General features: G+C 44.0%; 3 protein-coding genes across 3 annotated transcripts in view; all 3 read right to left on the bottom strand.

Annotated features, from left to right (window-relative positions):
• LOC118561498 (NLR family CARD domain-containing protein 3-like) overlaps window positions 1-735 on the bottom strand; it is a 31,028-nt gene extending 30,293 nt beyond the window's left edge. The window contains exon 1 of the mRNA XM_036133635.1: window positions 96-735. The gene's annotated coding sequence lies outside the window, so the exon portion shown is untranslated. The remainder of the gene's footprint in view (window positions 1-95) is intronic.
• The window catches only part of LOC105923771, a gene marked incomplete at its 3' end in the record, with an annotated part of 780,934 nt that overhangs the window by 327,640 nt on the left and 426,832 nt on the right, over window positions 1-26,462 (bottom strand). The window lies entirely within an intron of this gene.
• Window positions 24,374-26,462, bottom strand: part of LOC118561491 (NACHT, LRR and PYD domains-containing protein 12-like) — a 117,395-nt gene continuing 115,306 nt past the window's right edge. Inside the window, exons 13-14 of the mRNA XM_036133614.1 lie at window positions 26,100-26,276; window positions 24,374-24,548 (exon numbers count right to left, since the gene is read on the bottom strand). Coding sequence (XP_035989507.1) covers window positions 24,374-24,548; window positions 26,100-26,276 — 352 coding nt within the window. The remainder of the gene's footprint in view (window positions 24,549-26,099; window positions 26,277-26,462) is intronic.

Below are 26,462 nucleotides of genomic sequence, written 5' to 3'. Positions count from 1 at the left end.
AATTTACTTTTAATTTATGAACTGAAGACTGATTCAATATTATATTTTTATTTCTCTGCAGAGTCACATCCATCAGTTAGAAACTGGTTTCTTACTCTGAGTCTGAGGGTCCAGGTTCAGCACTGAAGACTGGATTGTGATCTTTGGACCAGTCACTCCTCATAGACGGACAGCTGGATCCTGGAGGTTCTGCTCTGTCCTCCTTTAGATCATAATCCTCCATCTTCTGGACTTCAGTCAGCCTGAGAGAGAAACCAGAACCAGTCAGTTCCCAGTGGTTCAGGTCCAGTCAGTGTCTGTAAAGCAGAAAGCTGATTCCCATCATGTGTGTAGAGGACCAGAGGAACCTGAGTTCAGCAGGTACCATCTGGGTCTGGATTGTCCTCTCCTTCACTACTTCATGCACCTCCTGATGTCTGCTGGCTGATCTCCTCAGAACCATCTGGAAAAGTTCTGGTTTATTTAGAAAATGAAGCTAAAACTGAGTGTGAAACCTTTTCAGGTCTAAACTGGAATCATGTTCCAGGTCTGTAGAAACATCCAGAGTGAGGTCAGATGTAGTGAATGAAGGAGGGAACATTTCCTCTGAAGTTCTGATGTGTTGGTTCTGAACACAGCGGCCCGCTCACATGTTGGAGCCGGCTCCTGTTAGAGAGCCTTCAGTTAAAGCAGCGCTTCTGAAACCTTTCAGGTCCAGACCTCCTTTAGAGGAAGATGTTCTGCTGGTTCCTCTGCTGAGAGTCAGAACCGCTCAGAATTTCCTCTTCCTGCCAACCTGCCCCTTTTGCCACTATCGCACATTTAATAATAAAACATTTAAATCCTACGCTGTCGGCTTGAACGTCTTTTATACGTTTGTACTTTTTTGTCTTTATTAGTCCTCATTGCCTCTAAATTATGTTTCTGATAGAGAACAAACTGATTTCTGCATTTGCAGATGTTAAGTGTTGGGATCCTGAGTTTCTGTGAGATAATCTGGATTTTGTTCCAGTTATAATAGCTTGACTGCCGACCTCTGTTTTCTCCATTGATCAGGACTGTAGCAGCTTCAAAGCTGCAAATTTACTTGGATCCAAAAGCAGCAAAGCAAACGTGACGTAACTGGTGTATGTGGAGCTGCTGCCGCCATGAAATACCATTAATGTTGTTGAACATGACTGGTGGAGAAAGGTGCGTTCATTAATCTGTGCAGAAGTCATTACCTGTGGTTAAAAATGGAAAAAGCCTCAAATGCTTTCCAGAAATGCTGAATTCTCTGTTTTATTTTCATATTTTCTCATGTATTTATCAGTTTTTTCTTCATAAAACAGGCTTCCAGATCTACAATCTGTCATCAGTGAGCTGTTGAAAAGATGTCAGGACAAAAACATTCATCTGCATTTCATAGACAACTTAGAATATTTTTTTGGGAATCAAGTGAAATATGACCTGCTGAGAAGGAGAAGGTTTAAAGATCCAGAGTGAAACATTCAGACGGTTCTGTTGGACCAAACTGAACATTATCTTAATAACCGGGTTCTACTGGTCTGGATCACATTGGTCCAACCAACACCTGCAGGACTACAGGCTCATGACACAGTTTAATGGAGCTGATGAAATCAGATTTATATTAATTATCCTACAAATTACTTCTATAGTATACACTACTAATACTACAAAGCCCAGAAAGTTCTGGACACGGTCCGATTGATCACATCTAGTCTGAGAAGGTGGAGAGCAGAGGATCTGGTCCCTGATAGCAGAACTAAAGCTGTTGATCTGGTCTGAGGAGCTGATGTGGCCGTCATTAAAGAACAGAACACACGAACGGACCATGAAACAGAACCTTAGAACAAGTGAGACGACCCAAGTCCTCTTGTGCTGCTTTTAACTGTTAACCTTTTTTTTCTGAGTATCAGATCCTCAGTTAACCTGCTGGGTCATCAGCCTGTTTGGATCACCTGGGTCTGGTTTTCCCAGTAAATAAAGCAGAGCTTAAAGCAGAGTTGTGCAATACTGGATATTTTGGTATCAATCCAATACAGGGCTAATGTTCCGTCCGTCCGTCCGTTGTCTTCCGCTTATCCGGGGTCGGGTCGCGGGGGTAGCAGCTTCAGTAGGGAGGCCCAGACGTCCCTCTCCCCGGCCACTTGGGCCAGCTCCTCAGGAGGAACCCCAAGGCGTTCCCAGGCCAGCCGGGAGACATAGTCCCTCCAGCGTGTCCTGGGTCTTCCCCTGGGCCTCCTCCCGGTGGGACGTGCCCGGAACACCTCTCCAGGGAGGCGTCCAGGAGGCATCCTGACCAGATGCCCGAGCCACCTCAACTGGCTCCTCTCGACGTGGAGGAGCAGCGGCTCTACTCTGAGTCCTCCCCGGATGACTGAGCTCCTCACCCTATCTCTAAGGGAGAGCCCAGACACACTACGGAGAAAACTCATTTCAGCCGCTTGTATCCGGGATCTCGTTCTTTCGGTCACGACCCAAAGCTCGTGACCATAGATGAGGGTAGGAACGTAGATCGACCGGTAAATCGAGAGCTTCGCCTTTTGGCTCAGCTCTCTCTTCACCACAACGGATCGGTACAGCGCCCGCTTCACAGCAGACGCTGCACCAATCCGCCTGTCGATCTCCCGCTCCATCTTCCCCTCATTCATGAACAAGACCCCAAGATACTTGAACTCCTCCACTAGGGGCAGCACATCCTCCCCAACCCGGAGAAGGCACTCTACCCTTTTCCGGTTCAAGACCATGGTCTCGGATTTGGAGGCACTGATTTTCATCCCGGCCGCTTCGCACTCGGCTGCGAACCGCTCCAGTGAGAGCTGTAGATCACGCCCTGATGAAGCCAATAGGACCACGTCATCCGCGAATAGCAGAGACGCAATCCTAAGGCCACCAAAGCGGATCCCCTCAACACCTTGGCTGCGCCTAGAAATTCTGTCCATAAAAGTTATGAACAGAATCGGTGACAAAGGGCAGCCTTGGCGGAGTCCAACTCTCACCGGAAACGAGTCCGACTTACTGCCGGCAATGCGGACCAGACTCTGACACCGGTCGTACAGAGACCTGACAGCCCTTATTAAAGGGTCCGGTACTCCATACTCCCGGAGTACCCCCCACAGGATCCCTCGGGGGACACGGTCGAATGCCTTCTCCAGATCCACAAAGCACATGTAGACTGGTTGGGCAAACTCCCATGCCCCCTCAAGAATCCTGCTGAGGGTATAGAGCTGGTCCAGTGTTCCACGGCCAGGACGAAAACCACACTGCTCTTCCTGAATCCGAGATTCGACTATCCGACGGACCCTCCTTTCCAGAACCCCTGAATAGACCTTACCAGGGAGGCTTAAGAGTGTGATTCCTCTGTAGTTGGAACACACCCTCCGGTCCCCCTTTTTAAATAGGGGGACCACCACCCCAGTCTGCCAATCCAGGGGAACTGCCCCCGATGTCCACGCAATGTTGCAGAGCCGCGTTAACCAACACAGCCCCACAACATCCAGAGCCTTAAGGTACTCAGGGCGAATCTCATCCACCCCCGGAGCCTTGCCACCGAGGAGCTTTTTAACAACCTCGGCAACCTCAGCACCAGAGATGGGAGAACCCGACCCAGAGTCCTCAGGCTCTGCTTCCTCAATGGAAGACGTGTTGGTGGGATTAAGGAGGTCTTCGAAGTATTCCGCCCACCGACGCACGACGTCCCGAGTCGAGGTCAGTAGCACACCACCCCCACTGTAAACAGTGTTGGTACTGCACTGCTTCCCCCTCCTGAGACGCCGGATGGTGGACCAGAATCGCTTCGAAGCCGTACGGAAGTCTTTCTCCATGGCCTCTCCGAACTCTTCCCACACCCGAGTTTTTGCCTCGGCGACCAGCCGAGCCGCCTGCCGCTTCGACTGCCGGTACACATCAGCTGCTTCCGGAGTCCCACAGGCCAAAAAAGCCCGATAGGACTCCTTCTTCAGCTTGACGGCTTCCCTCATCGCTGGTGTCCACCAGCGGGTTCGAGGGTTGCCGCCACGACATGCACCGACAACCTTGCGGCCACAGCTCCGACTAGCCGCCTCAGCAATAGAGGCGTGGAACATGGTCCATTCAGACTCAATGTCCCCCGCCTCCCTCGGGACGTGTTTAAAGTTCTCCCGGAGGTGGGAGTTAAAGCTCCGCCTCACAGGGGACTCCGCCAGACGTTCCCAGCAAACCCTCACAGTGCGTTTGGGCCTGCCCGGTCGGACCGGCTTCCTCCCCCGCCATCGGAGCCAACTCACCACCAGGTAGTGGTCGGTGGAGAGCTCCGCCCCTCTCTTCACCCGAGTGTCCAAGACATGCGGCCGCAGGTCAGATGAAACGACAACAAAGTCGATCATTGAACTGCGACCTAGGGTGTCCTGGTGCCAAGAGCACATATGGACACCCTTATGCTTGAACATGGTGTTTGTGATGGACAATCCATGACGAGCACAGAAGTCCAACAACAAAACACCACTCGAGTTCAGATCAGGTGGGCCATTCCTCCCAACCACGCCCCTCCAGGTCCCACTGTCATTGCCCACGTGAGCGTTAAAGTCCCCCAGCAAAACGAGGGAGTCCCCAGGAGGGGCACTCTCCAGTACCCCTTCCAAGGACTCCAAAAAGGGTGGGTAATCTGAACTGCTGTTTGGCGCATAAGCGCAAACAACAGTCAGAACCCGTCCCCCCACACGAATGCGGAGGGAGGCCACCCTCTCGTTCACCGGGGAAAACCCCAACGTGCAGGCACCGAGATGGGGGGCAACAAGTATGCCAACCCCAGCTCGGCGCCTCTCACTATGGGCAACTCCAGAGTGGAAGAATGTCCAGCCCCTCTCAAGGAGACTGGTTCCGGAGCCAGAGCGGTGCGTCGAGGTGAGTCTAATGTTTCCGATTCTTATTAACATTTAAAGTTGACATTAAATTTCTGACATTTCGATGTTTTTGTGATTTTTTTCTCTTTAGTTTATTTTGTTAAAACCTAAAACAGGGTTTGCCTGTCACCTCTTTGATGAAACCCTAACAGTGAGAGAGAATCTGAAAATAAAGTATCAGCCTCACCATGATGGTATCGATCCGATATAGACATGGTATCAATATTATCAATATGTTGGATCAATCCACCACCCACTTGTTCCCAGTTTAGAACCTCCTGTGGTTCATTCTTCTAACATCCTTCATGATTATTTAGCTTTAAGTTAAAAAGAAAAATGACTTTAGCTTAATACACAAAACAACACCAAACAGACAATATTTTATTATATCTCTACAGAGTAACATAAATCAGTTAGAAACTGGGTTCTTACTCTGATTCTGAAGGTCCAGGTTATTTACTGAAGTCTGTAGGTTTAATCTCTGGACCAGCCACTCCTCATAGACTGACAACTGGATCCTGGAGGTTCTGCTCTGTTCTCCTTTAGATCCTTCCACAGTTCACAAAGATTAAATCCACTGAATGGAAACACTAACCCTGACCCAGGATATTCTCTTTGTTCTGTTCTGCTACTAAACGGACTCTGAACCCGTCTCTCCTGATCTGATACCTGACTATCACTGACTCACCTGAGGCTCCGCCCACCTGTCAAGGTTTACCTGTGTTTAAACACCTTTCTTTTCATTTCTTCTTCTCTTTGTATCAGTGAACTGAGCTGTAAAACACTGAGGTCAGATTTAAACTTCTGGGTTTTTAAGTCTGGATGTGACTGCTGTCACTTCTTCTTTCTCTCCTTTTTCCTCTGAGGTAAACATCCACCTTCATGCTGCCAATCCTACTTCAAGGTTCAAGGTCCAATGTACATTTATTATCCTAGGGGGCGATTGTGTTTTACAGCCAGCAGTAAAAAGACAGGAGAAACCAAACACACTTTCAACATTCATACAGTTAAATACTAAAGTTTAAAAGACTGATGGGAGCAAAACAAGGTCTGTACTTGTTGGATGACTTGGATGGATTGAAATGGATCCGAATTTTATCAGTAACAGGATCCCGTACAGTTCACTGAGGTCCTGAAAGGAAGCCATGATGTCGTAAACATAAATCTTTATAACACTCCAAAGTTTAATCCTCTGTTTGACACAAAGTGACCTGAATCAGCAGATAAAAGAAAACGTAGGGACAGATTCTACAGAATAAAACATTTCTATAATAGTTGTATCAACATTCGAACAAAGATTACAGTGGCTTACCACAGCTTGGAGAGATCAGTCTCCTGGTGGGGGGAGACCAGTAAAAGGTTTTATTCAAATAAACTGAGATGGTAAGACGGATGTATTTGAATCAAATAAAAAAAAACATTTAACGACAACACATAAACTTTAGTCTTAACCACATCTGAAGGTTAAGACTAAAGATTCAAGAGGAAACCTAAACCTGATTTGCAGCCTGTATAGCAACTTTAAACAGGGACATATCATACTTTTCAGTTCTTCCTTTTCACGTTTAAATCATTCAGTTCTGCTCTATATAAAGTGGAACTGTAATGTTTTGGTCTGAATTCCTCATGTAATGTATCCACACATTTTCCTTTTTTACCCTTATTCTGAGGTGCATCTCAGAGCAACTCGTTTTGGTGCCGTCTCTTTAAATCTCAAGGAGGCACTTCACACTCCACCCCCTCCAGGTAGCAGAGCGTTCCACTCCACCTGATCAACCATTGTTGTATTCTGCTGGGGGACGGTGTAATGAACAACCAAACATTTTGACTTATTCAGTATTATCCACTTCAGCTTGGACTAAAAATGGTTCAGAGAAATAAAAATGGTAACTGGTAATAAGGAAGTCTATAACCTTGTTTAGCAGTTCTGCAGCAAATACTGTGACATAATTGTAGCCCATATTATTTAGGAGCCTTAAAGAATAAAGAGTAATGAACTATAAATGCTGTATTAAGCTATAAAAGTACACAAGCTGCAACTAAAGTGTTTAACGCTTTAGGATGACTGACAGGGCTTTTAGCCAATGATATTATATTATATCCTCATATTGTCCCGCCCCTTGTCTTTGTGACTTCTGGAACAAGCGTCTCAGTCAGTAGCTCCCATGACAGCAGCACCTGAAGTAAGCAGTGAAAAAAAGAAAAAGAAAATAAACCTAACAATTGTTCAGTTATAAAACAGCGTGAGCAACCTGGAATCATCTGTTAGGAAGAATATTTACTCTGAAGATAACTTTAAATGAGCTAACTGATTAGCATCTCATGCTAGCGGGACCAAGCAGCCAGAGTTTCACAGCATTTTGTGGAGGTAAATGTTTCAGCATTACGATGTGTACTCGAGGCCAGTTAATGCTATAAAGCTATCTGTGTTTAATTGCACTCTGAAAATTAGGCTGTGAGCCGTATGTACACTCATTTTCTGGGAGAATTATATTTTATTTGTAGAAATCAGAAGCTATGAGGCACCGCTGCTCTTTGTTTTGCCTTGTTTTCGAGAGATCGGTGAACGCTTTTATTCATGTTCAAAGGCCTACGGCCATGTTGTCTGTTGTGAGAATATGATACTGTGAGGGATTTAACATGAATTTAAAGTCATTTTAGTAGTGCCAAAATTTTGTTTAAACGTTTATACCTGTTAATAAGCTGTTATTCATTGATGTGAATGTGAAAACTGTACAACCTTAATCAGTGACGGACTGGACGGTCTGGCATTTGGGCAGATGCCAGAAGGGCCGCGGGCCCTCGAGGGCAGTTTGGGCCGGCCAATCACGAGGCGGCCTGGTGGTCGGGTGTGCGCGGCCCCTTTCACCCTGCCCATTGTAGGCCTACGTTATCTCTCGGCCCACTAATAACCGAAATGCAGGGTTTCCCGCAGCGCTGTCTTGGCGAGGCGGCCGATTCCGCGCAAGACTTGTCGTCTCCCCACGCCCCCCCCCCCCCCCCCCCCCCCCTCCCCCCGCTCGGCGCAAAACTTGTTGTCGAACCACCCCCCCCCCTCGGCGCAAAGCTTGTCGTTAAAAAAATAAATAAAACAACAGGATTCCAGAAGAAATTAAAAAAACAAAACAACTGGACTTTTTTCTGAAGTTTGAAGACAATTCACTTCACATCCAGAAGCTTTCTGTCTGCTACTGCACTGTGGAAGGCCCACTACAGCAAACACTAGGTACACGGTACAATGTCGGACCGTTTGGTCAGCCCTTTGTGGGACAATCTGCACTCATGACCCTCGGGATTTTTGTTTTGTCCTTAATCACTAACTCCTGATTTTGATTGTATTTCGTGCTGTTGCACAGTCTTTCTGTGGCATCACTGCAATGGTTTCAGAAGCTCTCTCTCTCTCTCTCTCTCATCACCCCCTCTTTCACTCTGTCCTTCCCGCTCCACTCTGACACACACTCACATACAGCAGAGAACGCTAGCTTGGCTGCATTTTAACTTTTAATCAGGAGATGTTTGGCTAACTACAAAAATACGTGGACATGGCAAGCTCAGGCATAGGTGAAAGAAGTTTGAAGATGCACCAGCATCTTTCAAATCTCCAGTGTGGAATTACTTCAGCTTTGGTGTTTAGTACAAAGATGAAGGAGTTACAGTCTGTAAACGTTGTTTGGCAAATGTGCCTTACTCCAAAGGAAACACCAGCGATATGTTAAAGCATATCTAGTGAAAACATCCTGATATGACGCTTCCTGAACACAGATCAGTGGAGCGACCTGAACAGGTAGCAGCAGAAAAAAAGCAAATGTCTCTGAGAATGCTTTTGCTCAGACCTACCAAGACTCTACAGATAAGCATAAAATAACCAGTGCATTAGGGGTGTTCATTGCTAAAGATTTACAGCCTTTGCTGTCGAGGATGTGGGGTTTCAACATTTAATTAAAACCCTCAGCCCCCGTTATGCTTTGCCCAGCCGTCCACATTTTAGTGACACTGATTCCTAGTCTTTAGGACAAAACACACAAAGCCATGGAGAACGACTTGGCTAGAACAGAAAGCCTTGCTCTGACAGCTGGACCTCTGCAACACGGAGCTCCATGACTGAGACTGTTCACCACATGCTGGACTGGAAGATGAAAAGCTCTGTGCTGCAGACCTGTCCACTGCATGAAAGCCACACAAGAGCACATTTAGCAGAGGAGCTGAGAGATGCTGTCACAGAGTGGAAGCTGCAGCGGCCAAACACAACTCTACCTGTGGCCACAGATAATGCAGCAAAGAATGGAAATGCAGTCAGAGAAACTGTTGAACTGGGACCAAAACAGGATGTTTTGCTCTCTCAGTGAATCTAGTGGCTAAAAAGGCAGTGTCTGTGAACAGGGTGTCCCGCCTTCTTGGGAAAGTTGTCACCTTTATTCTCAGAAGCACCACAGCTCACCAAGCTCTGACTGAAACAAGAAATGCTAAACTTGCTGAAGCACAAGTTAATTCCTGATGTGATAAATGGATGGAGGACATCACATAACATGTTGTCCTGTTATGTTGAACAGCAGCCTACCATCTACTTTGCTTTAACTAGGACAAAAACCTGAGGAGTCAAGTCAAGGACACTGCAACGATAACTGATGCTGAACAAAAGATGGCAGAGCAACTAATTGAAGAAGTTAAACCACTGAAAACTGTGACATCACTCATGAGCAGTAAAACAATCCCCACATCATCAATGGTCGTCACTCTGAAGGAAATGATTCTCAGATCCACAGCACCAAAAGATGAAGACAGTACAGTAATGAAAGAAGGCCAAGAAGCCATTGCAGAGGATCTGGATAAAAGGTAGAACATCCCTGACCTTCAGAAGGACCTTCAAAAAGCCACAGCCCTGGATCCCAGCTTTAAATCCTTTCCCTCCCTTGATGAATCTTTTCTCAATTGTGGTCATTCATATTGAATTCACAGGTGCAGAACAGACATTTACAGCTTGTATTCTTCTATATTTGTCGTTGTTCTTTCAGAAACGAGCAGAGACGAGTCCACCCACAGAGGGAGAAGACTCAGCTTGTTCTCCTCTAAAGAAGACTGCTAAAGCAGAGCTATGTGGGGAGGTTTTCACCAAACAAGAGCAGGGTGAGGCTTTTTCTGACGTAGTGGAGGATGACGTTGCTTCATACAGGTCAGCAGACTCCATTGATGTTGATGCTGATCCCTTTATGTGCTGGAAGTCCAGTGGGTTTAAGTTCCCTCATGTTGCAGAACTGGCAACACGTCTCCTCTGTGTCCTCTGGACTTCAGCTCCAAGTGAGAGTTTTCTCCTCTGCCGGGGACATTGTCAGTGCAAACGGTCTCACCTTGCACCACACAGTGTTGGTAGATTAATCTTCTAGCAAAAATATGTTTCTATAGTGGATGAGTAGATAACAATGCACTTTGCACCCAGAATGTTGTTTTATTTTGCTATATTATTTTGTTCTGATTTAATTCAAAGGACAACTGTATTTATGTTTACTAAAGATAATGTGCACTTTTTCTTTCAAATTGATTACCTCATGTACCAGTTATCTCGGGATGCGCTGGAACATTTTTAAGTGTTTCGGTTTATATTTTGTAAATTTTTTACACTTCAGACAAGTGGTTGAGGAAGAGCAAGAAGATGTATTATTTATCATCCAAAAAGTTCAGAAAGTGTTTTATTTATTCTGTTCATTGATCTTCTTCGGTTCTTGCTGTGAAGTTCTTGCCACCAAAATCAAAAATAAATAAAGGAATTTGGGGAAAATGTGGTCTTTTTCCACATTAAACGTACCAAAACCAAACCGATACACAAGAACCGAGGTACGGACCGTACCGTGGGAAACCTGTACCGTTGCATCCTAACAAACACCCTCTCTCATTCATCTGCCCACTCCCCCTTTCACACACATTCACCCCAGGAACCTTTGGACAATTGGACTTTTGGACATTTTGGACTCTCAGCTTTACAGACACACACATTCACAGGCAGGAAGTGGACCTGAGGGGGGCTGGGAAATTAATTTCTATTTAAAGGTGTTGTAGGTGATTGATTCTGCTGGAAAGTTGCTCCACAGTCACACTGATTGTGTCGAACAGTGAAAACTCTGAGTAACTTTGATTGGAACCACTTTAGATTTCAGGTTCACCCAACAGGAAATAAATTGTGATTTTGAATGAGTGTCTACTATACTGTTGACATTGAAAACTCTGTCGGTACCAACTTGCTGAATTTTTAGAAGAAAATTTTTTTCCTCTAAAAATATAAATAAATAAATAAATGAAAAATACAGGCCATCTATTTCCACATTTAACCATTCACTCCAGATCCCGTGTAGTAGCTGAACATTCATTTAGCTCCAACCTTTTCTCTCATTCTGCAAAGTTAAAAGTGTTACATAATTGTTCAAAAAACAAAATAGCTGAGAAAACTGAACGGCTATAAAAATATAACCCAAAAAGAATAGAAAGATATCTACGCAGCACCTCAAAATACTACATTCAACTTTTCTGCAGTTTTAGTGACACCAAGTACAAGTACCAAGAAACCATATTTAAGGGCTAAGAAAGTGGATTTAGCATGATACGTCCCCTTTAAACGGGCGTTATATCAGTTCCCTTTGAGCAGGCCAGTCGACTCACAGCAAAGTTTTGGACAACCTGAACAGTTTTCATCACTGTGATTGCTGCAGATACAGCCACACAAACAGGTTACCTCAGTGGCAGCTGCTCCAGGCCTCTGTTTGAGCAAAGAGGTGGAAAAGGGGCGGAGCCAGCTAATATGGAGACCGGCTAATTGGCTCATCCCACATTTCAAGATCAAGTGGGCGGAATAGGATCTGCTTTTGTTAGTTTCAGTGAGGTTTTTGTGTTTTTCACCCCTTTCTGTGCCTTTGTAGGCTGATCAGCTACTATTTAAGTTTCCCCTTCTGTGTCATTAGGGAGGTCTGTTAGTTTGAGTTAGTTTGATGTTAACTGTCCTGAGTAGAGTTTTAGTATTTTGACCTCTTTTATGGCCCCAACATTTTGATTCTTGTATAATTTCTGTAAAGCTTATTTTTGGGTTAAATAGAGCCCCTATTTTGTGAACTTCTGCATCTGCAGACTGTCCTTTACAGCTTGGACCATCAAAGTCACATTGCTGTGACTTAATCGGTCGACAAATCCAGCCTTCAAAGGATTAAGTCCCTGAATCTGGACACAGCATCCTTTGAATGTCACATTTATGGGCTGAATAGGTAACAGCAATACGACAAAGTCTGACTAAATTAGACGGTTCCTCCAAATGCAGCCGACAAATCTTCTTTTCTCCAGATTTACGGAAAGGTTCAAGGACCATCCTATCCGTTGATTCATTGGGGGTTGAAGAGGATTGTTAAAGAGGAAACAGCAGTGAGGGAAGAGAGCAGCAAAAACTGGTTAAAGTTTAATATGTTACTCTTTCTGTGACACAAAATGAACTTTTACAATGTTTTTAGGTGAAATTGTATCTGTGTAAACCTCAAATATCCGCTCTGTTTAGTTTGTTGTTTTCAAACTCCTGCTGGCTTTCACCACTGAGAGGAAGATATACAGATATCATTCATTCAGACTAAAGATAGGCTTTATAATGACATCATTTATTTAACTTTAATTTCTTACTGGAGACCAGGAAAACATGAGTAAATTTGTAAATTAATAATTTGCTCATCTTTAACAAATGCCTGCAACAGCAGAACTACTAGAGTTTCTCTAGAAATAAGTAACCAAGCTAAAATGGAGCAACGGTTTGGGCTCCATGTTTCCAGCTTCACAGCACTTTGCTTCATTCTGTCCCATTTGGTAAAGAACAAAAGTTTCTCTGAGGTAAAGACTGGAACAGACCTGGAAGGCTATACCGTCCAGTTTCACAGCCATTCACTAAAAGCAACATGTTGGTTTTACTGAATCTCCTCCAGCAGCAGCAGTTTTCCACCTTAAAGCTGCTTCAGGGCAGATCTGAGGGAAAGAGGAGCTGAAGAGTTCAGCAGATGTTAAAGCTTCATGTCTCCCAGCTCAGCTTCATGCTGCTCTTCATGTGTCCCTGCAGGAAGCTGCTGCTCTCCCTCTGTGTGCCATGCAGCAGCGCCACCTGCTGTTCACACCAACTAACTGCAGCCATCAATCCTTCCTGTCTGCATCTGCTTCAGTTTGTCTTTAAACCATCATCTGTGTTGCTGCTCTGCTGGAATCAGACAGGAATCATGGTGGAAAGTTCAGATCTCTGCAGGAAGGAACTAAAAGATCATCTGAACTGAACGCAGTCAGAAAAAGATGGAAAAGCTGCAAATATTCAGCAACTTGGGGATCATGATTTCCCTGTTGTAACCTACCTGACCTTTGACCTCACAGAGCCCAGCCTGGAGGATCTTCTCCACCATCACTGTCACTATTTAAACGAGCAAATCAATCATCTGTTGCTCAGATAGAAAAGTTTAAACTGTTATGTTGAGTAAAGTTTCTCTCCTATCCTTGCTTTCTAAATGCCAACAGCCTGACAAAAGGATTCAATCTATGTTGCGCGGTTGAAGGCCTGATTGTGTTTAGTCTCAGAGAGAGAGCCAAGGTTGAGGAGCACAGATAGCGGTAGGCAGAAAGGAAAGCTGCAGGCGTCGGGGAGTCGCTCTTGAAGGCTGCCTCTAGTGAGCCAGATCTAGAAAAGAACATTTCTCTGTCTAGTTAGAGCAGATTGAACATCTTCCACAGACTGGTTCTGTTCTCCCTGCAAGGATCCAATAAATGCTGATTAATGAAGACCACCCATCTCCTCCTTGTTAATTCAGAATAGTCATTTATTTCCATCAACATGTCAATAAAGTCACGTCTTCACCTTCAAACGTCCTTGATCCTCAGCGAGCTCTGAGCAACCAGAGCTAACCTTCTGGTCTGAGCATCAAGTGTTGGAGGAAAGAAACCTGCCTAAAACCAGCAAAGTTCAACCAGGAAATACAGCCACAGAAGTGAGAAAGTTTCCTTTAGACCTCGTCTACAAAAGCTTTAGAAGCCAAACTGTCAGATATTTAGCAGATAGAAGCTGCAGCTGTAGAACAGGATCCTAAAGAAGCACTTTGCAGATTTTCCTGCTTTCATTTCTAATCATCAGAGGATGGAACAAGTCGCTGCTTTGCCTCTTTTTTCATCACTCCACCATTTGGACTTTTTCCCTCTGCAAGGTCTGCAGCTGGAAAGTTAGTGAGAACTGCTTTTCTAACTATTGCTCTGTTTTCTCTTCTGCTGGGGAGTCCAGAGTCCGTCTGAGCAGCAGAACCGGTTCCCCTCGTCTCTCATTTAGCTTCTTAAATGCACATGAGCAGCAACACTGGAAAAAACTGAACTTTATTAAAAAATCTTCCTCCCAGAATCATGTCTACAAAGTAGCTAAAAGCTGCGCTCCTGGTTCTGAATCTGCTTTTATTCTGATCGGTTCTGGATCCGTTCAAAGCTAAAGATGATATTTGTGTTTAAAAGTTCATGAAAAATAAAGTTAAACATTTAACTTCATAAAGAATATTTTAAAGTTGTTCAAAGGTTCTGGGGAAACAAACCAAAGGCAGCAGGAGATGGTTTCCACATTCCTCAGACAAGGATCATTATTTAATGTCTAGAACTGGACCAGAACCAGCCAGCCAGGTTCTGCTCCTTTAGCCAAATCAATACATGGTTCTGGTCGGATGGTATTAAGGTTTTAGGACAATAAACAACTGCAACATATTTCCATCATTATCAACAGGGTTTAGTGCTTTCATTTGCTTTGTTCTGGTTCTGAAAGCTAAAAGTTCTGGTCCAAATGGTCCTATCAGCTGATTAACACACATATTAAACCAAACCTTCCTGCATCTTTGTCTTTTTATCCCACATGGCAGCTGCCCGCTAACCTTTAGGTAACATATTTATTATAAAATGAGCAGTCAAGGTTCTCCTGAGGAGATCTATATAGAACCAGAACCGATCTCATAGAACCTCTGCAGGTTTTAGAACCAGCTGCTATTTGTTTTAAAGTCAGTCAGGCTGTTATCAGCCAGTGAGCTGAACCACCTTAATGACTCCATCTAACAGACTAGTAACACAGCAGTAATAACGCCATCAGTGGAAATATGGAACATACTAATAAACTGAGATTTAGAGATGAAAATATGAATCTTAGTTATTGATCACAGGTTCTACAGCGGCTGGGTTCTGGTCCACAGAGCTGGATAGAAAAACCGGCTCAGAATAGACGTCTATTTTCCAGGTAGAAGCAGCAAATCTTCTAATGGACATGTGGAGGTAAAACAGCTACAGAACAGATATTTACTTCCTTTAAACAGAGCCTCTGCCTCCAGATTGGAGAAAATTACAGATTTATTCCTGACAAACGTTTCATTGCAGAGAAAAACACAGCAGGGATGATTCTAGGAGGAATATGTTGCTTTCTTTAACTTGTTGTTCGTTTTATATTGATTTATTGATATCGATTTATTGATGTTGATCAGATTTCCATCTCTGGGTTAAAGCGTTTCTTTTCTCTAATCAGAAACAGCTTCATGTTCTACATCACAGAACTATGTTCACTAAAGCAACACTTTTTAGAACCAGGTTAATGATGGAAAAGGACAATAATATGTAGAGATGACGGTTAACAGTGAAGCAAACAGAACCAGAACTGTTGTGGGAACTGAGCGGGTCCAGAACGGTGCCTCCTTCCTGTTTTCCCTCCTTTCATGCCAACAGCAGCGTGCTGTGTGTTTTCTCCCTGGCCATAAATGCCCTCATGGTGGCCCACAGCCCTCTAGATCTCAACCTGCAGCAGCACTGAGCGACCAAACGTCTCAGCAAATTCCTGCATGTAGTGGAAGTTCAGCGCTGAGCAAATATTCTCCCTGGGTCCAAAAAACAGCCAAAGTTCTGGTTTCACCGCAGCATTTCCACCGTTCTCCAAGATCTCAGTCCAGACTCACCGCAGATCTGATCCTTGTTAAGGTTTAGAGATTAAAAAGTTAAAGGCCAACCGAGCAGCACCACAGAACTCACTGGTAGAAACTGGATTCTACTGAACAACCTCAACCTACAGTCGGGTTCCTGAGCCCGCTCCAGGGTCCGACTCCTACAGAACCGCCTGGAACCAAAACGTCTTTAAATGAAACTCTGTTAGGACTGTAAACTTTTCTGCAGTAAAAGCCCATTCTCTAGTTTCTAAGGTTCTGTTTTAATGAGCCTTTCATGGACCACGGTACCTTGATCCATAACAGAACCACGGCTGCTGCTTCTTCTCTGGGTTCTGCTGGGTTCTGGTGTCGTGTGATGACTGCAGCTCTGTGATGTCCTCACAGTCTGATTTCTAAATGATGAACAATGACAAGCGGTCGACTCTTTGGCCAAATCTCCATCTGGCTTCATGTTGAGCTGCTGGAACTGGGCTAGAAAAGCTGAAGGATGGAAACATTTCTGAGAGCCTCCATGTTGCTTTGCTCCCCATTCTAGAAGCTCCCAGCTTTCAGCTTCCTCTGACTCCCAGAAGCAGAGATTTCTATTTGCTGGATTAAAGATGGAGTTTTATCTAACATCAGGGCTGTTAGAACTGCAGCTCTTCTCTTCCTAAAATGCAGCGTCTTATTTCTAACGGTTCTACCTTCAGACTTCAGAGTCTCCCTTCAGTCCAACTCTGCAGTCTGCTCACTGCTCAGAGAAAACCTTCAACTGCTTCTGCTGCTAGGAAAGTTTACACACCATCAAAGCTGAGCACATTCATTTTCTCTGGCTTTTCATCCACACATCAGCTGCTCAACATCCATCACCTGCTGCAGAGTCCTGCTAGCAAACTTAGTTACAATACAGGCCCCTGCTAAAGTATTCACACCCCATTAAACTTTGTCTCATTTTATCAGCTGACCACCACAAACTGCTGATTTTATTGGGATTTTATTTGGCAGATCAACACAAAGCAGCACATCCAGGCTCATTAGTGGAAACTTTTTCACCCTGAATAACTTTATCTAATAAAACTGAAAATGTCTCATCAGTCCACAGAATATTTCCCCAAAAGTCTTGATGATCATCAAGATGTTTTTGGTAAATGTGAGACGGGTCTTTGGGTTCTTCTGGGTCAGCAGTGGTTCTGGTCTTGGACCTCTCCCATGGAGGCCATTTTTCCCAGTTTCTCTCTAATTGTTGAATCCTGACCTCTGACCTTAACTGAGGCAGTGAGTCCTGCAGAGCTTCAGATGTTGTTCTGGTTCCTCTGGGACCTCCTGGATGAGTCCTTGTTAAATCACTCAGTGATTTAGATTTTACTCAGATTTTTATGCTAGATGTGCTTCGTTCCACCGGCTCGTTTTTTAGCTCGGCTTTTTTCACTTCATTCCACTATTCAGTTTAGAGAATTTTATGATTCTAGATTCAAACTAAAGACAGCTGACCACATGGAGAATTGTGATTTTCTGGTTAAATTTCATGTGGGAAACATTTATAAATGTACTAAAATTGAACGTTTTGGCCTCTTTTAATGTTTTGTTTCCCCACGTGTTAAAATGACTGCTATGCTGGTTAAGGCTAGTGTCTCGTGTTTTGTATTAAACGATTGCCTTTCTCCTTGATCTGACTTTCTAGCTTTATTCATCTGTATCAGTCTGTTGAATATTTCTCCATCATTATTCTTCTGGTGCTTCAATTTGCAGACGGTCCCTAAGCATCTGCGGAGCAGCGAGCTCTGCATAGAGTCCAATGTAATTCTCCCAGCGCGGTGGGAGACTCGTTTTGAGGAAACTACGATTGTAGCTCACTGTCTGCCTTGCTGTGGTTGCAGAGAGGTGTCGCTTTGTAGAAGAAATGATCCTCCGATGAGTTCTTGACCCGGAAAAGCCCAATCTGTGAATATCTTTCTAACTTTAGCGAAGTGATGTGAACTGGCTCCGCCGTCTGTTGCTCCGCATCTAGAAACCCTGCGTGCTGCGGTGACGTCACAGACTCGGTGCTCGTTAACCGCCAGATGATTAACAGCAAATCAGTTCTTGAAATGAATAAACGCTTGTGTCCATTTCCTTGTTTTCTCCGTCAAAGTAAACTTTGTTGTTAAGCAGCTTCCATGAATTTGGGGCGTCTGCAGGATTCTATGTGGAGGCGGCGCACAAACCATCAGCGCACCTGAGCCACACCAACACTACTCCTACCACATGATGCGTGTGGCGCACAGAAACAGCGCATCCATCCACACCATGGCCCAGTGCGCACCACGTGACGCACGCTCTCACCAACAAACGTAGAGATATGCCCACACAGCTGATTTCTAAGCAGTGATGCCAGGAACGCGTTACTTAGTAGCGCGTTACTCTATTGTGCCTACTTTTTTAATGAAGATCAAACAAACGCGTTACTTTTTCCAAACTAGTAATCAGATTAAAATTCCTTATCCAATCCACTCTACGTTACTTTTTTGGTGATTTTACTTTGGGGGGAAAATGGTTTGCTTCTCTGAGAGTGACGTTGCGTCACCTCCACCACACGAGGAAAGACGCAACCGGTGACACACACGTCAATAACAATGCAGGGAGAGGAAAGGTGTGCGTTTTCCAGCTGGAAATATAGTCCTTACTTTGAGTTTGTGTCATCTAAAGATGATAATATCAAGGTTGGTTGTACTCTCTGTGCTGGTGACAAAGTGTTATCCAGCTTCAAAAACACGACGTCAAACCTGAAGTAACCTTTGACCTCACAGCACAGCGCAGTCAAACTAAGCGGCTTTGACTGCAGGTGGTTCCAAGCAAAGAGCCGTGACTGCAGGAGGGCCCCTGCCAGCCAAACAACAAAAGCTGCACTTCGCTGCCAAAGCAGTAAGTGGTGGAGAGCTGAAGAAGTTGGTTGGGCGATATGTTGTTGAAGAAATGCTGCCCTTAAACACTGTTGATTGGCCCTCGTTTGGTGCCGTCATAAAGCAGATTCCTACCACTATCAGTGCCGAGCTGCCCCACACAACATCCTTTTCATCTGACCTGGAGAAGGAGAATGCAGAGATGGAGAGAAGTCTAAAAGCTGCGCTGAAAGATGTCCACTTTGTTTCCACTGCTGCTGATATCTGGTCTGCTAACAACAGAAGCTATCTGGGCCTAACGCTCCACTGGATCAGTAAATCCACATCGGAGCGCAACAAGGCTGCATCAGCATGTCGGAGAATTCACGGTAGACACACGTATGATGTGATCGCTGCAGAAATGGAAAACATCCACTCTTCTTATGGATTACTCAACAAAGTAGCTGCAACAGTGACCGATAACGGATCCAACTTTGTTAAAGCGTTTCAAGTTTATCGGCCAGCTGAAGAGTCTGATGATGAGGAGGAGGAGACAGGGGAGGAAGAGTCCACTTCCACAGACGATGCTGTCATTTTCTGGGATGTGTCAGAAATCCTCTCAGCTGAGAACCAAAGTGACGGCCAGCTGTGTCTCCCACCCCACCGCAGATGTGCTTCACACACCATAAACATCATTTCCACCAATGATGTGGAGAAATATTTAACAAGCAATGCAGAGAGCAAGGCTGTGTTCAGGAGCAGCAACATGCACAGCTCTCTGGACCAAATCAAGGAGATCTAGCCTTGCATCAGAAGCAGTGGAGGAAGTCAGTGAAAGAAAGCTGCTGCTACCAACATCCACAAGGTGGAATTCATTTTCTGATGCTGTGAATAGAATCATAGAAATGCCCATGAGTGAGCTGAACATGCTGTGCACCAAGCTGGGAGTTAAGTGTTTCAAAGACAAAGAGTAGCAGTTCCTCCATGAATACTGCTCTGTCATGAAGCCTATGACTGCAGCCCTAGACATTCTGCAAGGTGACTGCCCATGTGGGACTTTACTGGCCACACTTGAAGTCCTGATGCAGAGGACCCTGGCAGGTAAAGATGTCCTCTCCAGGATGACTGCAGGCCTTCCAGATGCCACAGTGAAGGCATGTTCCATCTTTCACTGCTAATGAATATGGAACAGAATATTCAGCGTCATTGCAATTCTGGGATAAGAAGATAAAATGAATACAAATTTTGATGAAACTGAATTTTGGATTTTTATTCTTTTTAAACAAAAAAATTTGAAATTACAATTACTAATGGCTTGAAATGTTACACTCTGTGTAACAAATTCACTAATTCCAGAAAGTTTCACTTTCTGGAATTAGTGACTTTTTCACAATATTCATCTTTTGTTACATATACTTGTAAATAAGTATATTTTATTTTTATAAAATTCTAATTATTTATACACATTCAAGATTTTTTGTAATGTCCAATCTAATTTGAATTTAGTAAGAAAATGTTGTATTATTAGTAGTATTATTCATAAATATTCAAGGGTTAGGGTTAGGGATTTTTTAAATTACATATTTATTTTAAGAAAACCTAAAATTTCACATGCAGTGCAAATTAGATGTTAATATTAAAAATATTCAGATATGTGGACTAACTGGGAGAATCTGAAGTCATGTTACAATGAGAGACATTTTAAAGTATTTTCACATCAGACAATAACAGATGGAGGGTTATTTAATAAACATTAAATAACTTAATAACCTGCATAATGGCCCAACACTAAATCAAGCTTTTTAAATCCTCCTGCTGTTTTTACCAGAGGTTAACGTGCTCTACAGAGCCCTGGTGGAGAATCCATTTCCCAGTTTGGTCACTACTACTCCTGACCAAGAACCTTAGCGGCTCTTTGGGACCAATGTGATGATGGGACAGCAGGCCCAGCAGGTCCAAAGGTTGGACATCATGATAGAAACTGCAGAGCAGATTTCTTAGAAAGGATTTCTATTAAAGCCTCATGCAAGGCTCATGTTGAATATTCTCTTAGATGTCGTCTAAGTTCTTAAATATCTCATTAGGAAATATGCTGACAAATCAGAAATTCATCAATGATTGTTGCTGTTTCTGTTTCAGACTGATGGCACCATGATGGTGACAATGGATGCCAACTTTGGCCTTGTGAGAAAAAGGAGCTCTGGAAGAAGTGTGACAGAGGCCTTGATGGTAGCAGCATGTTTGTGAGGATGATGAAGATGGAGAAGAAGATCTCCTGTCACATCCTGATGGCTCCAAACCAACTGAAGGGAGAAAATATTGTCATATTTCTCCTGTCATTCCTGTGTCATCAGTCCTCATTGCCTCTAAATGATGTTTCTGATAGAGAACAAACTGATTTCTGCATTTGCAGATGTTAAGTGTTGGGATCCTGAGTTTCTTTGAGATAATCAGGATTTTGTTCCAGTTATAATAGCTTGACTGACGACCTCTGTTTTCTCCATTGATCAGGACTGTAGCAACTTCAAAGCTGCAAATTTACTTGGATCCAAAAGCAGCAAAGCAAACGTGACGTAACTGGTGTATGTGGAGCTGCTGCCGCCATGAAATACCATTAATGTTGTTGAACATGACTGGTGGAGAAAGGTGCGTTCATTAATCTGTGCAGAAGTCATTACCTGTGGTTAAAAATGGAAAAGCCTCAAATGCTTTCCAGAAATGCTGAATTCTCTGTTTTTTCCTCTATTTTCTCATGTATTGGTGATGGCCGAGTAGTGTCCATGTTATTCTGAGCAACAGAAAACTAATGAGTCCAACAGCGCCACCTAGTCACACTAGGAATAAAACAGCTTTGACATCGCAGGGGTGAGCAGTGCATTTAAAAGCTACAAGATTAAAAGTTTAACAACTTTACTAGGATAAAAATAAAGCCTACAAAGTGTACAGTGGATGATAGCTAAAAGCTTTGCTAAAAGTGCAACGGCCCGTTAAAATGGTTCCAAAACGCAGCAGCAAAACTAAAAGCTCCAGCGGTGTCAGCAGTCAGAGGGTACCGAGGACCAGCCGCTCCCGCTCGGCGTCCTTCTGCAGTCCACCCCCCAGCTATCCATCCAGCGGTAGAGCCGGTGGGGCCAGCGTCTCCCCCGAGCCTCTTCTCCATCCTGCCCTCGTCCCTGGCTCGGATGGCTCCGCCTCCATCCAGCCAACGTGCGCAGCAACGTCAGCGACAGGTCCCGGCTCAGGTGCGCCTCCTCACCATGGCCCCACTACGGCCTCGCTGCTCCCGGTCCCGGGCTTTACTTCTGCCTCCACCCAGTCTGGATCTGCCGCGTCCCCATCACTGCTCGTTCTCGTCGCGGTGCCGGTAAACGGCGATTCTCTGATGATGCCTCCGCTGCTTCCTCCCCATCACATCTGGGCTGCCGGCCGGCCGGCCGGGCGCTCTGTCTCTCTCTCCTCCTCCCGTCACTGGCTGTGGCCGCCCCTTTTCTTCCTGTCTCCCATCACTCATGATGGGATACACCTGTGGAATCAGTCGCTGGCCAGAGGGAGGGAGTAGGAACCGGTGTCTCCTTCAAAAAGCATGCACACAAATATCCACCAAGCATGCGACAAAGCAAAGCTGGAACCACAACATGCACATAAAACAGCCTCCTTCCTACACATTGATCAGTTTGTTCTTCTGGAAACAGGCTTGCAGATCCACAATCTGTCATCAGTGAGCTGCTGAAAAGATGTCAGGACAAAAACATTCATCTGCATTTCATAGACGACGTTGAACATTTATTGGCAATCAAGTGAGACACGACCTGCTGATGTTTGATTCTAATGGATGTTTTAAAGCTAGAAACTGAACCAAAGCATCCAGATAACTTGTTAAACTTCTGCTTTTAAACTCAGTTTTGACAAAATCTAGTAATCCCTGTTTGATGCATGAATCTTTTTAATAACTCCTCATTTTAAGCCCAACTTTAACTTTAAAATTCAACACATCTAAAATGATTTTCTATCTTTCTGCCTGTCTGCTTGGATGCCAGATGTCGTCTTTCTCAGGTTATAAAGTTATTTATGTAACAGGGAGACGATCTAAGGATCCAGGTTCTGTAGAGCAGCTTCTGGTTCTGGTCCGTCTGAAATGTCCGGACAGGAAAGGAGAAAAAAAGGAAATGATTCATGTTTGAATTTATGATGAAAAGAGAAAATCTCTTTTCCTTCTTCAACGTCCACAGTGGACTTCATGAGGAGCTGCAGGTGAAGGTTTTACCCCCACAGTCCCTAAACAGGATTAAAATCTATGTTCTGACCTCAGCAGAGCAGAGCTGCATGATGAGCCACAGATCCAACAGAACCAGAACCGTTCTGCAGGAAGAACAGAGAAAATCCTCCAAACAAGATCTGAAAGTCTCTGAGCTGCTGCAGAAAGTGTTTCCATGCTCACCAAAGGAGAAGCTGGAGCAGATCAAACTTTATCTTTACTCACTTTTAGATTTTACCTTCAGAAAGAAGGAAATAAAAAAAGATTTGATTTAAAATCATAAAGAAAAGCTTCATCCTCTGATTGAAGAAACCATCATTTACTCACTGAGCTGTTTGCAGCAACAGATAAAATGACCAGAGCTGCCCAAACATTTGCAGAAAACATCTAAAATATCCTGAAAAACCTCCAGAAACTGCATCACAATGAAGCAAACATGCAGCCTGAAAACTTTAGAGTTGAGCTTTATTTCAGATTTCTTGGTTACAGGTTGAAAATGAACCAGAGAGAAAAAAGATCAACTTTGCAGTTTCATCAGATTCAGATCAAAACTACATGGAGCCACTAAATGCAGCTTAGTTTTCATTTCATCCTCATTGGTCCACAGAGACAAACAATATCAGACACTAAATGACAGACATGATCAGATAAACAGGATCAACATATCTAAAGTCAGAGTTCATCATCAGGATCCAGTCAGAGTCTCTTTAAACTCAAACTGCTGCAGCTTCAACCTCTGGATCATCAGGACAGCTCAGCTTCTCTCCTCTACTAAGATCATCACCTCCACTCCCTGCAGAGAGAAGAAGGAGCAACAGAGGAGATCAGTGAGTGTTTCCAGCCTCTGGAAGCTGAACATGAACATCTCATCTGTTTGTGAAACATCAGCTGACTAAGAAACATGGAGGCTGTCCCTGAACACATCTGGATGAAACTACTGAGAGAAGGACACATGTCCAGATGTGCTGAGTGGACTTCAGCAGAGCTTCTGCTCTGTAGAAAGACCACATGGTGACTAAATGTAATGATGGGCTGTGAAATCAGTGATTTGCAGGCTGCAGTCAGACTGATCTCAGAGCTGTGACTAAGATGAAACTGATCAGCTGTTTCCTGTTGAAATGAGAGAACAAAGAGTCTGAGATCAGATCTGATGCTCCACAGCTTGATGAATGAGGACCACTGTCTCTAGACATGGTGGAAGGCTGTCAGCTGGAATCCAGCTGCATTTCCTGGAGACATGAACACAACAACAACAGTCATCTTCACATGGACACAAACACAGGAACACAACAAGCTGCTGGCTCCTCTGATTGGCTGATTGTTGTCTTTGTGTCCAATCAGGAAGCCTGTCACCATTCTTCTCCCACTCAGAAGCTGCAGCTTTACTGGAAACACTGGATCTTTGCTTTGGTACCAACTGGGTTCAGAACAGTTCTGCTGACAGCAGCTGGACTCACTCCAACCATCTACTTACACAGATTTCAGTTTGTAGTCTGGACTCTTTACAAGATCCTGCAGCTGCTGAACATCTGACCCCTCCAGGTTGTTGTACCACAGGTTCAGTTCTGTCAGATGGGACGGGTTGGACTTCAGCGCCAAACACAGAGAATCACAGCTGATCTTTGACAAACTGCAGTTGTTTAATCTGAGTAAAGAATAAAAGATGTGAGCTGAAGCCACCAGGATGCAGGTTCTAACAGTCCAACAGAACCAGTTAAAGAACTCTCATTAATATTAATGACAACAAGCTGCTGCTTCAATAAAGACCTGCTGACTTCAGCTCTTCAACAACCAACAATATCAGAACTTTCAACAGTTAAAACTTGTTTAGCAGTTTATACAGTCCTGGGGTCTCATTTATAAAACTTTGTGTGGAATCTGTACTAAAAGTGAACGCCAAGAAAAAGAAAAAGTATGGCAAAAATATTCAGATTTATAAAACCATGCACTCACACACCAGCAGCCATTTTCCTTTCTAGATCACAGCTGTACCTGTACATTTGGTACCAGGTTCTGGCTCAGGTTCTGCTCTCTACACGCCCAGATTCAACCAGAAACGGTCGATGCAAAGCACCTCATGAATGTTAATGTGTATAAAATGTGTCAGCTGATCATTTTTTCATCATGGTGACGTGGCAGCCACGGAGAAAAAGCAAAGAAACGTTGGGAAAATTTCCCAGAGAGGCGTTTATTAAATGTGGAAATCAGAGGTAAAAGCTCAGATGTTGTCCACATTAAAACAAGTTAATAAGGTGTTAAAATAAGTTGTAAAAAAGTGAACAACGCTGTGCTCCGTGTTGAAATTCCCCTGTGGCTGTGGGTTCAGATCCACATTCAGAGGAGAGAGGTTTCCCCTCCATTATTACCCCCCCCCCCTTAAAAAGGTGATGACTGCCTGGGTGTGAGCAGAAAGCCTCCTTCTCTGCTCTCTGGGGGTTGGAGAGCTGCCTTTCAGCTCATCAGAGGGAGGTGGAGCCACTTTCCCCTGTGGGGAACAGCACAATGCATGCTGGGAGTCAGAAGCAGGATATTGGCCAGTCCTCATTATTGACTTTAGGAGCTGAAAGCCCTAGAACCAGAACCTGGTACTGTGACATGTTGTGTCTGAGTGTTTTAGTCAGTAAAATCCTTCCAGAGCTTCTAAAAGTGCTGAAGCATCAATCAGGGATTATATATTTGTTCCTGTCAGATAGATTCCAGGAGCTGAAATTCACTTTTCTAAACTGGGTTGAATCCCCTCTGACCCTCTTCACATGAGGGGGATTTATACACACTGGGGGTCCGAATGCTGTCCGGTTCTGACTTGAGATCAGGGCTCAGACTCAGTTACACAGAGAGACAACATTAAAAACTGGCTCCAAGTCCAGGAACAAACTCAGGAAATATTTATTAGAATAGAAGATCTGAACTTTGATTTTCAGCTGAATTATATCCAACTATTCACAGAAATATAAACTCATCTATTTTAAAATCATCCTGTAGAAAATGTAGAAAAAGTGTTTTAATTAAGTTTTAAAGAGATTAAAAACATTCAAATAAATGAAATATCAGTATTTTTCATTTCTTCTATTTTCCTCTTTCTCAGTTCTAGATAAAAACTCAGTGTGGATCAGTAGAATATCAGCCAGATGTCTGCAGTTTAGTGTCAACACAACTTTCACATCACAAATATCAGAACTAAAACATGGAGTCTGACCTCAATATCTGTAGTTTGCAGAGGGGAGTCTGGAGAAAACCACAGAGCTCCTTCACTCCAGCATCTTTCAGGTCTTTGTTTACACTCAGGTCCAGTTCTGTCAGATGGGAGGGGTTGGACTTCAGAGCCAATACCACAGAAGAACAGCTGATCTCTGACAAACTGCAGTTAATCAATCTGAATAAAGAATAAAAGATGTGAGCTGAAGCCAACAGGATGCAGGTTAAAACTGAAATATGAACAAATAAATAATAAAATGTAGAAAATTAATTTCCCTGAATGTAAAAGTCCCAGAAACATGATGAACTGATGTCTGATATTTGATCCAGTAGAACTGATTTAAAGAGTTAAACCCAGCAGAAC

The sequence above is a fragment of the Fundulus heteroclitus genome, unplaced genomic scaffold, assembly GCF_011125445.2.
Source record: "Fundulus heteroclitus isolate FHET01 unplaced genomic scaffold, MU-UCD_Fhet_4.1 scaffold_65, whole genome shotgun sequence".
Taxonomy (NCBI): Eukaryota; Metazoa; Chordata; class Actinopteri; order Cyprinodontiformes; family Fundulidae; genus Fundulus; species Fundulus heteroclitus.
This window is presented reverse-complemented; position numbering and strand designations above follow the sequence as displayed.